This window comes from Talpa europaea (genome assembly GCF_964194135.1).
Source record: "Talpa europaea genome assembly, chromosome: 10".
NCBI lineage: Eukaryota > Metazoa > Chordata > Mammalia > Eulipotyphla > Talpidae > Talpa > Talpa europaea.
This window is the reverse complement of record NC_140077.1, coordinates 91,808,971-91,826,799: the sequence shown is the minus strand read 5'-3', so window position 1 is coordinate 91,826,799 and position 17,829 is coordinate 91,808,971. Positions and strand designations below refer to the sequence as shown.

Here is a 17,829-nt window from a genome sequence, read left to right as displayed (position 1 = left end):
ACAGAGTCTATGTCATTTTCTTTCTTTCTTTTTAATCATTCTACTTTGGTTTTACTGTGAATTTTCTTTTTTTTTAAATTTATATATATATATATATTAAATCATTGTTGATTTTTGTACAATGTATGCTTTGTCTTTTCAGGCATATTCCCCCTAAAATTTCTACCACCAAGTCACCTGTGAACATCACTATGGTCTCTTGTGCTCTTTCCTGCCCTGTTTTGATTCCTCTGCCGCCCTCTCCCTTATAGAATGTCTCTGATTTACAGTTGCCTGCTGATTTTTTTATTTATTATTATTGTTATTTTTTTCCTGATCCCTTACTTCATTTCCCTATATTGGTTTCATTCTAATTCTGCAATTGGTTTGCAGTTACCCAACTGTGTTAACTTTTTACCTAATATAAAGGACTGTAAGCAAAACCATTAAGAATTATCCAAGACCTAAACTGGGAGCCAGGCAAGGAGACAGAAAGAAAAAAAAGAGAAATAAGTCACTCCCTTATTGAAATGAAAATTAAAACCACAATGAGATACAATCTCACACTTCTGAGAATGGTCCATATTAAAACAAAACAAAACAACAAAGTTGTTGTTGGCCTCTCTGGTGGCGCAAGGGGTTAAGAACCACACCATGAAGCAATCTGCAGCCTCTGCAGCATGAGTTCAATCCCTGGCCGACCAGGGAGCAACCCACATGGTACGGCAGACCTCTCCTGTCTCGCCCACTGCTCCCCTCAGCAGTGTACTTCAGTCAATCTGCCTGTTCTGCTCCCCTCACTGTCTTTGGTGAGTCCTCTCACCGCCCACATCTCTGACCTGTACCCCAGCTCTTGTATGCATAAATAAATAAATCTTTTAAAAAAAACAACAAAAACAAGAAGTGCTGGTGAAGATGTGGAGAAAAAGGAACACGATTACACCGTGGTGGGAATGTAGACTGGTCTAGGCCCTATGAAAAAAAGTATGAAGTTTCCTCAAAAGGCTAAAAATTGAATTACCACATTACCCACCAATTTCACTCCTATGTATCTATCCAACGAATACAAAAGCACAAATTCAAAAGGAAATCTGCACTTCTATCTTTATAGTAGCACTATGAACAATAGCCAAGATATGGAAACAACCTAAATGCCCTGAAACTGATAAATGGATCCAGAAGGCATGGTACATATGCACAGTGGACTACTACTCACTGATCAAAAACCACAAACTCATGCCATTTGCACCAACGTGGATGGAACTGGAAGGGATTATTCTAAGCGAAGTGAGTCAGAGGAGAAAGATAAATACCAGATGGTTTCACTTATATGTAGAATCTAGAGAAACCAAACAATGGATCAAAAACTGTCAGACTGATCCTTGAAAGTTGACAGTAGATCTAAGACTTTCAGGAGGGAAGGGGAGCAGGAGGTGGGGGGGACATCAGAGAAGGTGGGGAGAAGAGATGCAGTGAACGGTGGTCAAGGACTACGTGCACTTTGGTGGTGGGCAAACTACATGACCACATCTCACATAGAAAAACTGTGGAAAAATAAATAATAAGTTTTAAAATATATAATTTATTTAAAAAAAAAAAAACAGCCCCTTAATGAATGGCATCCAAAATTCCTGCTAAAGTCTCCAAGGTAGCATCACCCCAGAGGACAGAGGGCTGCTGCTGGGCAGAGGGTGTGTGTTAGACTCAAGTCCAGCAGGTAACCCTAGATTAGAATCTGTCTCCTGGCTCCAAGATCCTGCTCTTTCCCTTCCCCCTAAGCCTCTGTTCTACCACACAAAAAAAACATGCTATTAAATGTCACTAAACACTATGGAACGCTTTATATAGCAAAAACCCTTTGCTTAACATGCACCTGCAAATGTGTCAAAAGGTTCAAATTTATTACTAAAACCCTATTGTGTGCAAACAGAAAGCAGCATGCTGGGCTTCTGAAATGAGCAAGTGTGTATGCCTATAAAACAACTGATTCAAAGGAACTCCTATCAGTATCTATGTATGTCTGTGTGTGTTTTGAGTAGATCAGTGAACTTTATATATTTTATAACATCTATTTTAAGCCCAATACTGGACTATATATTTTTTATAATATGTGTGTGAGTGTTTTGATGAGCTCCAAATGCAATCAAATAGAAACTGGTCATAAAAGTTAGAAACGGAAAATTTAGGTGAATGTTTCCTTTTTAAAAATCAAATCTAATTGGTAACCTTGAAGAATATGTACTGAATCTTACATTGAATACTGTTGCAATGTAGATATGCCTAGTAGATTACAAAAGCAAAATTTATATATTATAATTTTTAACCCAAAAAAATCCAAATCCTGTGCTGCAAATTCCTATTGCCTAAAATAAAAAGGAATGATTTTTTTTAAGGTCTACGTAAAGATTTGACAATGTACAAGTAGTTCAGGCACATTATGTATTCAGGAGAGTTAGACAAAGCTATTAACTCATCAACACTGCATTACCTAATGAAATTCTTCTATATTAGCTAAGCAGGAAAATTACATCATTTCTATTTTTACTATTTATGTCATAGGCCATATTTTTGCCCTGTGAATTTTTGAGATCAATTTCTTTCAAGATTTACATTTAAAGAAATAGTTTGCAATAAACTACAAACATGGAATATCAATTTGTGAAATACTATAAAAATAGCAAAGACTTCCTCAAAATTCATCTTTTATTAATAGCATCAAAATGAATTTTTTAAATTTACTTCTGATGTTTGCTTATTGTGGCAGAGACCACTAAATGTACTCTGATTATATATTCTCCTCTCTTCCCACAGTAAAATAAAAAGAATTTTTAGCTAAGAAAATAGCCAATTCGAATAAGGACATTTCCCAGGATTCCCTGCAGCTTGTGACTTAGTTCTGCCCATAGAATGTAACTAGTGGTGGAATAAGAGATTCTGAAATATGTCTTTAAAGTGAATGTGAATATCCTTTTTCATTCATTCTTCCTTCCTCCAATGGAAGCCTGACTTGATGCCTGATGCTCGAGCAGCCTTTTTGCACTATGAGGAAGAGGACTTGTCCTTAAATATAGCATAGCAATAATGGTTCCCTGACCTTGTGAACATCCAGCCCCTATAGTGAATAACTGTGACTAGACAGAAAAATTTAAGGTTGTTTAAATTGCTATTATTTTGGGTTCTCTCTCAAGTGAAATTAATTAGAAACAAATAACATCTCTATTGTTTCCATCCATAAAACTTTCATTCTAAAAATATATTACACTTCATTGAGAGTACTTGGATCATATTTTGGTAGGAAAAAAAGCAGATTTCTTCTTATGTTTATTTTGTCACAAAATAAATTAGAAATACAACAAAAACCAAAAACACAATGCAAAGGTAGGATCTAGCTTAGGAGATAATGTTTTTGGTTTTGTTTATAACAACTGGTTATTTTTCTGTTCTCTGAAACTCCCGGTTTACAAAATTAATGGCCATTATTTTAAATTGCAAATATATAGCACTTGTGTTTTACTGTGAGGTATAAACTTTGATATCAATCTCTAGTCTATTCACTCAACCAACATTTTTTTCATTTGGAATATATCTATATCTATCTATCTATCTATCTATCTATCTATCTATCTATCTATCTATCTAGTTTCAAATATAAGTTTAAAGTGTGCTAGTATTACATATTATGTCATAAAATTGGAGAACTATATAGCACTGCTGAGATTCTAGTGAGAACCAGTATCCTAATCTTCAACTCAGCAGGATAAAACCATATGAACATCTCATTAACTACAGGGCTTGTAGTAGAAAGTTGTATTCATTCATTTACCTATTTCTTCAGTCCTTGAAGAAAATGCATTGATCACCTGCCTTGAGCAAGGATGTAAAGAAGACTCAAGTAACTACAATCAGGATACACCTCTTCCAGTAGCTCACTGACCAGTAAAGAAACAGAACAGTATACACATAGTCCCCATAGACATTTTTAACAATGGGGAATAAGGAATCTCAGTTGAACAACAACTAAAAAGTAAAACTGTATGCACTAAAGATTTTATTTCAGTTATTCTTAAATAAGCATGATAGGAGCACATATTATATAGAACACACATGACATGTATAGGTACATGTGCTCATATACATCCGCATTAAGAGCAGCACCTCACTATGGATGGACTTATGACTGGGGTTAAGTTTTAAGTTCCAAAGTCAGATATAAGACAAAATCATTTATGATTTAAAGTCCCCTTGACAACTCCTTATATGCCCCATAAAGTACAGTACATTTAGTTTGGTGTATGCCTTTCACTCTTCATTAATCAGTGATTCTCTAGGGCTCTTGGTTCTTCATTCTTTCAGTAGGCACCCCAATTGATTTTCATTTTGTTCTCAATAGCTGGGACACCCCAATATTCTTTTTTTTAACAATTTACTTATTTATGCATACAAGAACTGGGGTACAGGCCAGAGGTGCAGGCGGGGGATGAGAGGATTCTCCAGAGACAAAGAGGGGAACAGAAGCAGACTGACCGAAATACACTGCTGAGGGGAGCAGTGGGCAAGACAGGAGAGGTCTGCTGCACCATGTGGGTTGCTCCCTGGCTGGCCGGGGATTGAACTTGTGCTACGAGGCTGTGATAGCTTCTTAGTGCTGTGCTTTACCCTTTGCGCCACCAGGGAGGCCCTACCCTAATATTCTTCACGCATTTTTTTCCAGTTAACAATTATTGACAGTTTCAAAATTGGATAAATTCCTTTGTCTGTGACATTATTTTGAAAGTGTCTTTGCTCTCCACACCTTCCCTACTTCTCTGGTATGTGGTTATTTGTACCCCAATAAGACAATTCTATGTCATACCAGTCGCATTGGTCGCTTTCCTTCTTTGAATCTAGTGGGCATTTTGCATTTCCTGTAAAATGATAAGTTCCCTGCCCTAGGGGATGGAAGGATTGACCTTGTTAGAAATTGTTAGGAATGTGACTCTCACACTACATCTTCAGACCCACTGAATCAGAATCTGCATTTTATTAAGATCCCAAGTAATTCTCCCATGCAAGTACTAACCATGCCTGACCTTGCTTAGCCTCTGGAATCAGACAAAATTGGGGGTGGTCAGAGTAGTATGGCCATACATGTGATTCTAAGTAATCCTTCCTTCTTGCTGGCGACTTTCAGAAGCATAGCTCTGAAGAGTCACAGTCCCTATTTAAAATGCCTCTAGATTTTTCCCTGCTCTAGAATTGCTTTGCCCCTAGTTTTAAGGCAGTTGGAAGAAAGAGCAGGAACAACAACAAAGGGATAAATTCAATCCCTGCAGGTGAAAAGGATCCCTTCTCACCTAGCCATATCCTTCCTCCCAGTGTTTCTTCACATGTGGTCCAAGGATCTTGTGCAAAAGAACCAACCGGAAGACTTGGTAACAGGCAGATTCCTAAGTCTTAGCCTAAATATACAGAATCTTGTGCATAGAGCCTAATAATTTGCATTTTATGAGCAATCACCTTATCACCAATAGAGTTGAAAATCACTAACTACTACTACTAGTAACAGAAGAGAGAGAGAAAAAGGTATAGATTTCAGTCTGTAAGCCACTTTCCCCAGGTAGAACATAAACACTACTGCATATGAGGAGTGAAACAGTATTTGTTGCAAATGCTATATTATCAATTGCATTATAAACTTAAACTGTTTTTCATTTCTTTATCTACATAAGCTTATATTTATTTGGGCCACCTGAAATATCATTATGATTATTGCTTCACTTCTAAACTATAGTGAATAATAAATATTTTTAATTATTATTTATTATTCCGAGGAAGGAACATAACTCCTAGACTTTAGCTCAATGCAATGCAACAATAAAATTGAGAAAATATCTTCCCTACACAAATTACATCCCTAGCACTCTGCCAGGTGCTATACTTATGCTGATAGTTACATTTACATGTTTAAACATCATAAGGAAAAAAGAAAAAAAAGAACTGTCTACGTGTAAATTCTTGAATCCACTCATTCTTGACATCATTTTCAATCAGAAAGCGAAGTCACTTTCTGAGGAGCCCTTGGTTTGAAGGGAAATGCCAGGCTGTCTCTCTGGGCAGCAGCCTTGCATGTTAACATGGCTGGAGGGAAAATCAGCAAAAGCTTCGCAGAGTTAATTGGCGCCCTTTGCAAGAAGTGTACAGATACACTGAAGAGCTAACTGCAGGCTTTCTACCCTGAGGCTCCAGCTGAGGAAATGAACTTTCAAGAACTCCCTGCTCTGAACCTTGGCCGTGCTGGGGCAATGAATCCAGACCCTTCAGTCCAGTGGGGTCCATTTGATCCTGAGTGGGGCTGTTAACCCTTGGACTCTCCTCTGCTACTGGGATTTATCTCATTTAGTCCTCTGGTAGCCAAACTCATGAATGGCAAATATTCTGTCTCACTGTCCCATTCTTCTAGTTCTCTTGGTTCATAGTCCTATTTTTCCAATTGCCTTCTGCATTTTATAAGTCTGACCATCAGTTCCCACTTGGTCCTAATCATTAAATCACTTAATTTTTGTCACCCTATCATTTCCTTTGCTAATTTTATCTACTTTCTTTTAGTATTTTATAATTTTTATATGGACATACTTTTTTTTTTTTTTTTTGACATGTACAGCTTTAAGTTTCAGCTGGGAGTGAAAATTGTCTTAAGAATTTCTGGGTAGGGCCTCCCCGGTGGCACAGGCGGTTGAGCGCCGCACTGTGAAGCTGTCCACAGCCTCTGCAGCGCGAGTTCGATCCTGGCCAGCTGGGGAGAATCCCACATGGCACGGCAGACCTCTCCTGTCTCGCCTGCTGCTCCCCTCAGCAGTGTATTTCTTCAGTCTGCTGTTCTGTTCCCCACTCAGTCTCCAGTGAATCCTGTCATCCTCCCGCACATCTGGCCTGTACCGCATTCTTGTATTAATAAATCTTAAAAAAAAAAAAAATTTCTGTGTAAAACCGAAACTTGATTACTGGTGTCAAACTGGTGCCTCTAACAGTGTTTTCTGAGGTTGGTTGAACAGAATTACCTGAAGACACTTTAAAAACATCAATACTACTTTCTAAACCAAAAAGTCAGACTCTTGGCAGTGGGCATAAGTTTTTTTAGAGCTCTTCAGTGGCTCAGTGTGCAAATGGGGTTGAGAGCTATTACCTTGTGAGAATACCAACGAACTGACCAAAGGTTTGGAAAGGACTGGAAGGACACCAGACAAAGACAAATGGACTCCTTGAAGGGGAGCCCAGAACAAATCTAATCCTGAGCTGAGTAAAGTAGGTCACAAATCTCAACACTCCTCCAATACTGGGGAGGATGGGGTGGAGGCTACAGATTGCTGTGAGGCTGATGCAAATTCACCTCAATTGACTCCCTATAATCCCAGTGAAGGTTTGCATTAGCAGCAACTAAGTGCCCAGTAAAATGATTAGAAGATGACTTAATTTTCCTGAAGAAACACCATTCTGGAGATGAAATTACGAACAGGGCAAGTGAACCCTGGAAGTGAGTATGGGAGTGCATCTAACCAGTGGGAAAGCATCTGTAATTTAAAAGAAAGAAGAGAACTCAGCCCTCAAATGAGATCAAACAATAATGTCCTGGGAAGGAATTAATTCAGGAAACCTGGAAAATTTTAAAATCATCAGTTTTATGCTATTAATAAGATCTGAAAGAACTTGGAATCGCCGAAACAAGAGACAGAATACAAGTGGTAAACAACAGCGATGAAAACTGAATATTGAAAGGTAGGCAAAAATCAAAGTGAGCTGTATGAGATGAGGAACAAATCCAAATCATCTAAAAGAAAACTGAATAAAAAAGAAAAATCATCACAGGATGTTCAAAGAGCAGATCCAACAGTGCAAACATCAGAAAGAGAAACAATTTTGAAGCAATAACCCAGAATTCAGCCTCTAAATAGTATACAGAAAACAATTAATTGACATTGACTGTGCCTATTTATTCTGTGTAGGTAATTGATTTATTTTTATCTTCACAATGATTCCATAACATACAGATGGTTTTACCACTCATTTATATATGAGGAAACTCCAATATGGAATTTTATTTTTAAATTTTCCTGAGATCATGCAACCAGCAAGTGGCATAACTGGTTTTTGAACCTCAGTTGATTTGACTTTACAAGCTGTGTCCTGGAACTTTAAAATGGACAACTTTTTTGGCAAGTGTTGTAATACTTTGTTGAAGAAATAATCATATATTAAATATTGTATTACAAATGTTGATACTCTATAGCTAACATTGTACAATGCATTCCACGTCCTTCTCTTGTGCACGGATTCACTTAACCCCCCCAGTTATCATAGGAGGTAGGTGTTTATATCATTTGCATTTTACCTAGAGGGTTCAGAAGACCACAAATATCAATTGCTTTGTCTAAGCTTACCAGCTAAGAAGTGTTAGAGTATCTATCACATAATATTTTTCTAAGGTAAATACTATTCTCCCATTTCATAGGCTAAGACATTAAAGAACAATCCAGTAAGATAACTATCTTCCCCCAAACACTCAAGAGTGGGTCACAGAGATTTGTATCAATAGCTTTTTTTTTTTTTAAGATTTATTATTTATTCATACAAGCACTGGGTACAGTCAGAAGCGCGGGAGGGTGAGAGAATTCACCAGAGCCAGAGCAGGGAGCAGAGCAGGCAGAAGGACCGAAGTACACTGCTGAGGGGAGCAGCGGGCCACAGGAGAGGTCTGCGCGCCATGTGGGACCCTCCTCCAGTGGCCGGGGAGCAGCCGGGGATCGAACCGGTGCTGCAGAGGCTGCGGGCAGCTTCTCAACCCAGCGCTCAACCGCTGCGCCACCGGGGAGGCCCTGTATCAAAAGCTCTTGACTTCAAAGCCCAAAACTGAAAAGGTCTTAAGAGCCTTTGATCAAATTGTTGCATTTTGAGGAATTTTTTCTTACTCTCTTTCAGAAATCCTCCAAAAATACCCGCACAGACTTTTTAAAAATCAGGAATTTTAACAGCAAAAGTTGGAAACTGAGAAAACAAGGGAGACTGAAGGAAAACAAGGCTGGAAGAGAGTCAGTGGAAAGCAATTGAAGGATTCTGAGGAGAGGAAGGTGGTGCCTGGTTTTTTTGTGGGGTAGACTCATGGCAGGTGTGTTGGAAAAGAACAGTGAGAACAAAAGTATCCCGGTTACCCAGCAAAGACATTGCAGTGGCTTGGCTAGGACAGAAGATTAATGGATTTAACACAATGTGGAAAATAGATCAACAAACAGGGATGTTAGGTATGAAGAGACTGAAGAGCAGAAATTATTTCCCAGACTGATTAACTGGGTAGCTGGGCTGTTCCTACTTAGTATAATTTTGTAGGTTATTTTTTGGCCTGGGAAAGTTCAAAAAATATTTCATAAAAATGACTAGTTACAGGCTTCTTAGAACCAAAAAATAACTTACCAAATAGGAATGTTCTATTCTGGATATAAGGAGAAACCTACATTGATCCTGGGACTTCAGGGAGAACAGGAGTTCAGATTTGGATCGGCTTAGAAAATCTACTGTAAATGTCAAATTTTCAAGTCCTATTGCTTACACACATGTGGAAGTCTGGGAGTGGGAAGTTACCTGATGCTCTGGGAATCAATGAAGTTCCCTGGAGTGGGATGGTGGCAGAGGGCAGGGTTGGGGAGAGGACCCCATGCCTGACCCCTGAGTTTCTTGGAAATGCAGAATGAAGTTTCAGAAGAAGTGACAAGAACACTAAGAAAAAGGGGACTGAGAACTAGGAAGCCAACAGTCACAAAAGTGGAGAAATGTTTTAAAAATGGTGAAAAATCTATGGAGTAAATGAAGAGGAGTAAGAAGAGGAGTAGAAAGTACTCCTTAGTGGTGTAGACATGGAAATTGTTGGTCTCTTTAGCAAAGCAGGCGAGCAGAAGTCAGATAAAGCAGAGAAATGGCACCACATCCATAGATGTGTTCTAGTAGAAACAAGTATGGAAAGGACACTTGGAAGGGAATTTAAAGAAGGAAGATTTGGGGGACTGACTTGGGTCGGTTGGTTTGGGGATCCACAGAGTTTGAACAATCTTGGGAAGAATCTGGCTAGGCAGTGGTTCTCAAACCTTGGTACACACCAGAATCAGGGAAGGAAGGCTTGTTTAAACAGGAGGGCTGAGGCTGCCCCCAGAGGGTCTGATTCAGCAGGGGAAGGCGAGTTCAAGGAGTCACCTTAGTAACAAGTTCCCAGGAGATGCTGTTGAGGCTGCTGCTGGAGCCACATTTTGTGAAGCACTGCAGGGGAGAGAGCTTAAAAATTTAAGTGTGAGGGTGAATTGGTGATGGAAATTTATGGGAGTTACACCTAAGAGAAAACATACACTGTACAAAAATAAAGATGATGTAAAATATATATATATATATATATATAAATTACAAAATGAAGAAGTAAAGAAATAATTTAAAAACTGTGAGAGGAAAAAGGCAAGGAGAGCTGGGGTCCAGAGGATATTTGAAGATTTTACTTGTGACAGGATAAGGGGAAGGAAAAAAAGAGACAAAACAGAAAAAATAATGATGGCCAACATCTGTATAAGCCAAAAGCAATTTCCAATTTCTAGTGTTTTAACATATATTAACTCATTTAACCCCAAATCACTGTCAGAAAAATACAATTAATGTATATATTGGCAAGTAAGAAAGTGACAAAAACCCTGTATGATAGACTCTGTTTCTTCTCTACCATCAAAGATGATCTAATCTATGAATTATCATTAATCTATAATCTATAAACTGAAGTAGATGGGGAGGGAGGTTAGCTTTTTGATAAGTTGGGTAAAAGAAAAAATTTAGTGAGGAGAATGGAAGATAATTATTACAGAAATTCTGTGTGGTTGGCATCACCATGGAGTGCCCCTCTGAACATGGGGACTGGGAATTTTTAGATAAGTTGTTCTTTCCCAGTATGCTCTGCAACATTACACAGCCTAGAACAAGAGTTGTGAGTTTCATCAGGTTGCATCTTTACCCAGCAGGTAAAATAGGGAAGAAGGAAGTGGCAGATGAGAGGTTTTTTTAATTGGTCATATATTTGGGAAAGAGACGGTAAGAAATCTATAAAGAAAAGAAGAATTTAGGTTGATCAATAAGAAGGTTGGAAAGATCACAAGAGCAGCTCTACAATCTGTACATTTCACGTTTTACAATTCTCTGATAGAGGAAAAAATGTTATTTTTTATCAAGTCGGTTGATGCATTTTACTTTGGAGGGGCAAAGGCTGCAATGTGACTTTCCATTAAATGTGCTTTAACATTTCATGAAGCTGAAAATGGCTATCTCACCACATGTGCGTGAACTTGAGTCTGGACGCGTGTGGCATGAAGGAAACTCCTAGCCAGTGTCTGCACGGCAGGCCGCATTGTGGAAAATTGGTTCACGGATGTGCCAGCAAACTGCTGGTGTCTCTATCCCCTCTAACTTGACATAATTGGGCTTAATCAACAATTTTACAATAAATAATGGTGCTGTGAACTTGGGCTAGTTCCTAAGAGTACATTTTTGCTTAGTGTAGTAGGTAAGCTGGTCTTGGATATATCCACAAGATCCCTGAAGGATGCCTGTGGAATGTTCTAGGGACTAGCCATGTGGACCCTACACTTTTTGGAGAGAATATCAACCTTGTGGGAAGCAATCCACAAGAGCCCATGAACATACTAGAATCACCCTGCTCATCACAGGGAGAAACAGGCTTTCATCTCAGGATATGGTTATTGGGGTTTTTAGTGAGGCAAACTAGAGGGTTGTTTACTATAATTGGGAAAAAATTAATTTAAAGTTAAAACAAAAGGAAAATTAATAAGGTCAACTGTCTTAAGGCCTCGCCTTTACCTGTATGGGTGCTGGCATCGACAAATTCAGAGGTGGTGACTGGCACATGGGGCAGCCAGGGGTGGTCTTGAATGTAAGCTCTCAGGATGTGCTTCTCAACCACACCTCTGACCATGGCAGGTTCATCCCAGGTCACCTCCATTCTATATCCATTCAAGCTGTGGACTTCTGAGGGAGTTGGTACACTTTGAGCAGCTGCAAAAAGAATGAAAGAGAAAATAGAGAAAGTGGCAGTTCTGAGAGGACTATTGCCTCTATTCTTCACTTTTAATGGCCGCAGTAAATCAGACTCGACCATTAGCATAAATACAATTTATTAGAGTTGTAACTTTTCAGCATTGATTTAATATGACTGCACATCTTGAGCCGTTCAGTTTAAGCGATATTTCAAAACCATCAAAACTCCATTGACCTAACGGGCTTTCAAGTCCAGTCCAGGTTTTCCAAAAACATTTAATGTATCAGACATTTTTTAAACATCACTCATAAAGGAGGAGGTGGATGGTAGTCAGATAACAAGTTCAAACAATATAATGACAGACCCCCTTGCAGCAAGATAATTAGACTGTTATTATACGTAGTGCTTTGACACTTTTATATCTTCACCGTATTAGCCAAAAAATATCACAAATGGGATTGTATTGTAATTGAATGTCTGAGCTCATTTTTCCAAATTCAATTGTTTTTCAAGTTAATTTTAAGAACACACTCTTCGACCCCATAGGATGTACTAGATACATTCTCAATGCATATTGCAGGGTAGAGGATTGGTGCTCTTGAGATTATACAAAATAATTTCCAGAGACATCTTCTTCAGAGGATCATAGATCAGTAACACACAGTGAAGGAGCTCAAAGGAGCCACACAATCTTGCCTATAAACTGAGTGTCTTCATTAAAAAACCCAGAACCTTTAACTCTTTATTAGCTACGTCCACGGTGGTTCTGATCAGCAACAACTTCATTACAGCCGCCTGTGCTGGTGACATGGAGAAAAAGGCCAAGAAACTTCATGGCAGGCAATGGGTGGGGGCCTGTTTTAACTCCTCCTAGATGCCCAGGCCCTGTAGGTGGAGGCTCACTCTTAGTTTTCCCACATCAATATCCCTCTTCTTGGACTTGACAATTCAAACCAATAAGAAAGGACAGCTTCCAGGAAGGAAAAGAGGACGTAAAGGCTGAGGGGAAGCACACAGGTGGAGAAGTGGCATCTGGGTGGTGGAGAGACCATGGGCCCCTCTGGCAAACACACAGCCCACACAATCAAGTTTCTGGTATAGGTACAATGGCAACAAAGTTGATTTTATTAGTCCTGAAATGTGGTACAGGGCAAAGTAGAGTACTGTCTAACAGATGGTCTTTTCATAAGGGACAGAACAAAACTGACTGAAAAATAATTAAATAGTGCAATTATTCTCCAACCCTTGGGAGCTTGTAGCTGCTCAGTGTTGTGGTCAGATTGTAAATATGAATTTATGGCATAAGACTTTGTGGTCAGATCATTGCTATCAATTCAGAGCTTTATTTGCATCCTTTCTTGGGTGCACTCAGAAAGGGCACTATTCAGCTAGGCAAGCCAGCACCTTCTAGAAGCCTATTGACATTACTGAATCAGACAGAAAAGCAGGCTTCACAGTGTATATTTGTTAATAAAGCACAGGGGTGTGAAATGGGGGTAGAGGGCATGGCAGTCACAAATTATATTTTCTATCAGCTCTCTCTAAGCTCTGAAGTTGAAATGGATTTGCAGAGATCATTCAGCTCACTGGCTTGCCTATAAACAGATGATAATTTAAATTATCCAGGAAAAGTGTCAAGTTGTCCTCTTCTGGAAAATTTGTATGCAGAGAGCTTTGAAGATTCCTCTTGCAGCCCATCTCAGTATTTAATTATCTTTTAGATTAAGAAGATTCTACAAAGGATGCCTTGGGTGAGTGCCCCATTTTTGATAGAAGAGAATATTTTGATGAAAACTCAACTTTAGACCAATGGCAACTTGCTAGGGATAAATATTCTTTGAGACATATGTGGCCATCATATAGAAATGCATTTGCTTTTCTGACAAATATTTGATTCAAAATGGTAGGAACCAACTGATTCATAAACTTGTCTTGATGAACACCTTCCCACCATGCAAAAAGGCTTTTTCACATACTCTGTTAAGTACAAACCTACTTATAAATCAGTTGTCTGAGATGAGATCTAATGCTTCTACTTGTTTCTCCTCCAATGCAACAAAAATTAGACCATTCAGCAATTACTATCCTGGGAGAGTTATTCCAAGATCCTAAGAGTCAACACCGTGGCAAACATCCGCCACAATGTGATGAAAGACACATCTGCTTCTAACTAGGTGCAGGTTTCAAATGCACTTTCTGTCAGAGAAAGGGGATGAGGGTGTCCTGACTGTAGCTTCTTGGGGTCTGGGCACTCTGTAAAGGCTTCCTATACTAAATTCTGTAGACACAGGCCTATTAAATCCCTCAGACAACCGGAACTTCCTTCCTTTCATATCTGAAGAGGAAAGAATCAAGCCAGAACAAATACTTCTCAAATACTTGAAAAATCAAAAGCCCTGCTCAGCGAAGCCACTGACGGATGTGCTTAACAACCAAGACAAGCTCTGGCAGAAGACCGCAAACACACTGGCTGCAGGGCAGTCACCTTTCCCTTTCTTTACAAACATAAACATGTATGTACAAATACCCATGCATGTGTGTGCACATTGATGTTAAGGTGAACAATATTTACTGGTTCCTGGTGTGCACACTTGGTTCCAATCACTGTGGGCTGACCCTCCTTGGTGGGAGGCTATCACTCAATGCAGGGATTCTTAAATGGAAAGAAGTTGAAAGGTGAAAACATCAGTCATGTAGACAAGTGGAGGGCTGCTGGGGAGATGGGTTGATGAGTAGGAGACACTGAGTATTCAATTTAGAGCCCCTCCTTCTGGTAGGGATGGAGCCTACTCTCATAAGCATGCTCTTCTGTCCCCAGGTAAACCAGGATGGAGTCATTTCCTCTGCAGTTAACCATGCTGTCAGTTGACAGGCATCCATCCAGATTGACTCTGACAGCACTGCTGGACACAGATGCCAAGTGGATGGCAGTACCCTGTGCAAATTTCACATCCTTTATGCAACCGCTGAAACCTACCAAATAGTCCAGGATTAGTATCACATGAAACATTGGAGTCATTGATGACCAGTCACTCTTGTTTGTGCTGTATGATGTTTTGATAAGGTATGGGGGGTACTTTAAATCCAAGTTTTAAACTTTCCAGTCTTATTTGAGAAATCCTTTATGCCCCATCCTGCTTCTTATTAGGCAAGTTGCCACTAGGAATTATTTATATTTGTTGTGACAAAAATAGATAAGCCGATCATTATAATTCAACTGATAATGGTTATAGTCAACTGAGAGTATTTTATCTCTTCAGGCCTACACTTCAACATTCGGTTTATCCCATGAAGTAAAATACAGGCAATCATGCATTATGGTGGTGGGGTACCCACCTGCCCCCCAGTTCTGAATATTAAGGAGCTCGTGCAAGTCAGTGTAAAAGTACCAAAGAGTAATACTGCATTGACATGGCTAGTCATCAGCTCAGTGGAAAAATCCCACTTGGAGGACATTATGCTGGAGAGCAAGAACGAGAAGACAGCTTCTATGTGCACGAGCATCACCAGGAACGCACAAAAATCACACAGCGTGCAGGGAATATACTCGTGCCACACCCATTTCAGGGAGTGCCATCATGTTGAAAATGCAAAATGGTTTTATGTTCCTGAGAGAATAAGGACCAAATTCAGCTTGGGTCATGGGAACCCAAAGGTGTCTCAGAACGTGTGCTCTACCTAGCTGGCTTTAGAATAACCCCAGGCAGCACAGTTCAGCAAAATTAGGCAGAGAAGGTAGAGGACATGCATTTGGGGAATGCAATGCTGTTTTTGCTGGAAATCCCCAGGGCATCTAGCCATATAGGAGAGAGCAGTGGCTTCGAATCCAGCTCTTCTGTGCAGAGTCCTGTTCAGGAGGCTTGGTGGCACTCTGTCCCCCACACTGTGCAAAATTGTAAATGAAGGGACAAACGGACTGTTTGAGATTGCTGCAGCACACACACTAGACTAAACGAGTTTGAATGGTCCAGACACACGCTTAGCTCTTTGCAAGACTACAGCACCTCAGCAGGAAAGGAAATAAAACATAATGCAATGTTTACCAGTAACATAAGTTAATAGTAACAATGACCATACAGTTCTCTTCAGCATTTATATGATGTCTTATGATATCTTCAAACACATTAAGTTGCAACCTATTTCCTTTTAAATGTCTTTGCTATTATTCACATTCCTTTAGGCCTGACTGATCAATACTGCCAGTGTATCTGGAACACACAGTAGACAATAAGTCGGGTGAATTGAATTGAAAGCAATGAAGCTCAATATAAAAGCATCTGCCTGAACATTCAGAAACTAAGAATTCTAATTTCTTTACCAGCAGTCATTTTCTTTTGGCACATGGCCGAGTTCCCTAACTTCTCTATGCCCTAGAGTCCCTACCAAGGGAAGAATTCTGGAGATGAATAGAGGCGAATGGTGGCACCAGAATGTGAATGTACTTAATGCCACTGATCCCCATGCTTAAAAATGGTTAAGATGATAAATTTATGTCCATTTCACAGTTTAAAAAATAATTTTTTTAAAGATTTATTTATTTATTTATACAGCACTGGGTACAGTCAGAAGCGTGGGAGGGTGAGAGAATTCAGCAGAGCCAGAGCGGAGAGAAGAACAGGCAGACTGATGAAATACACTGCTGAGGGGAGCAGTGGGCAGCAGGAGAGGTCTGTGCACCATGTGGGTGGGACCCTCCGCTGGTGGCCGGGGAGCAGCCGGGGATCGAACCGGCGCTGCAGAGGCTGCGGGCAGGCTCGCGACCCAGCGCTCAACCGTTGCGCCACCAGGGAGGCCCTAAAAAATAATTGTTAAAAATAAATATCTTTAAAATTAATTCACATGATGAACTTTTAAACTGGAGAAAGCCCACAGAGATAGTCTTCCTTCATCCACTAGATAAAGAGAAAGGTGCAGAGTTACAGGGTTCATAGATACTAATGCTTCTTAGGAAGTACTATCCTGACCCCAAGTCTCAACTCTTGAGGTCCTGGAGAGTGGGGTCCTCACTGGGTTTTCCTTGAGCATGATCAGAGAGTTCCTTCCAGTAAAGTTTGTATCATTCCTCAAGCACTGGCCCACCAGAAGTACTCTTACTGGGAACCCTCTCAACTACCTCCAAAATGTGAATGGGGGATGAGAAGAGGGGACAGGGCATGTTCGTGGACACTCCTCCTTTTCTTAGCTCCTCACATTCTATGAGAATCAAAAAACATTCCTCATTCACCTTTACCCCAGGTCTCCAAACAACTGGAAGATGTTGCAGAGTTCTGCGCTGACAAATAAGAAAAGCAATAGCCCTCCTTGGGGAGGGATTTTGACACTGGCAGGTGTGCTGGTAGGAAGGCTGGCTTTCATGCTCCTGTCCACTTGGGGCCTCAGGCAGAGCACCACCTGTGCAACCACACAGCCACACCCCACTGAGGGCAGTGGATGTCCCCAGGGGTAGTTCCAAGATAAATGCCTATGATCTGCATTGGTTCATCTTCAGTAAATCATGTTGCCCAAGGTTTCCAAAACAAAGAGGAAAACTCATTTGCATTTGATTTCAAGGAAGATTACATTCATGGATAAGGGGGGAAAAAAAGCACTAACCTGATCACAACATAGAGCCTCTGAAAAAAAGTTGCTAATTGAGAATCACAGAAAAGAAAGGACAAAGATTTTTAAGACTGTTGATAGTAGATTGAAAAACACAGTGAGGGAATAGGCTTCATTCTCATTCCTTGTAATTTAGTACACGCACACAGCCCCTCTGTGTGCTGGGTGTTCTCCCTGGTTGCTGTCTAACACATGCAGTTACT

General features: G+C 39.9%; 1 protein-coding gene across 1 annotated transcript in view; it reads right to left on the bottom strand.

Moving 5' to 3' along the window:
- Positions 1-17,829, bottom strand: part of USH2A (usherin) — a gene marked incomplete at both ends in the record, with an annotated part of 619,110 nt that overhangs the window by 338,539 nt on the left and 262,742 nt on the right. Inside the window, 3 exon segments of the mRNA XM_084245562.1 lie at positions 11,851-12,045; positions 14,819-15,001; positions 17,123-17,221. Coding sequence (XP_084101688.1) covers positions 11,851-12,045; positions 14,819-15,001; positions 17,123-17,221 — 477 coding nt within the window.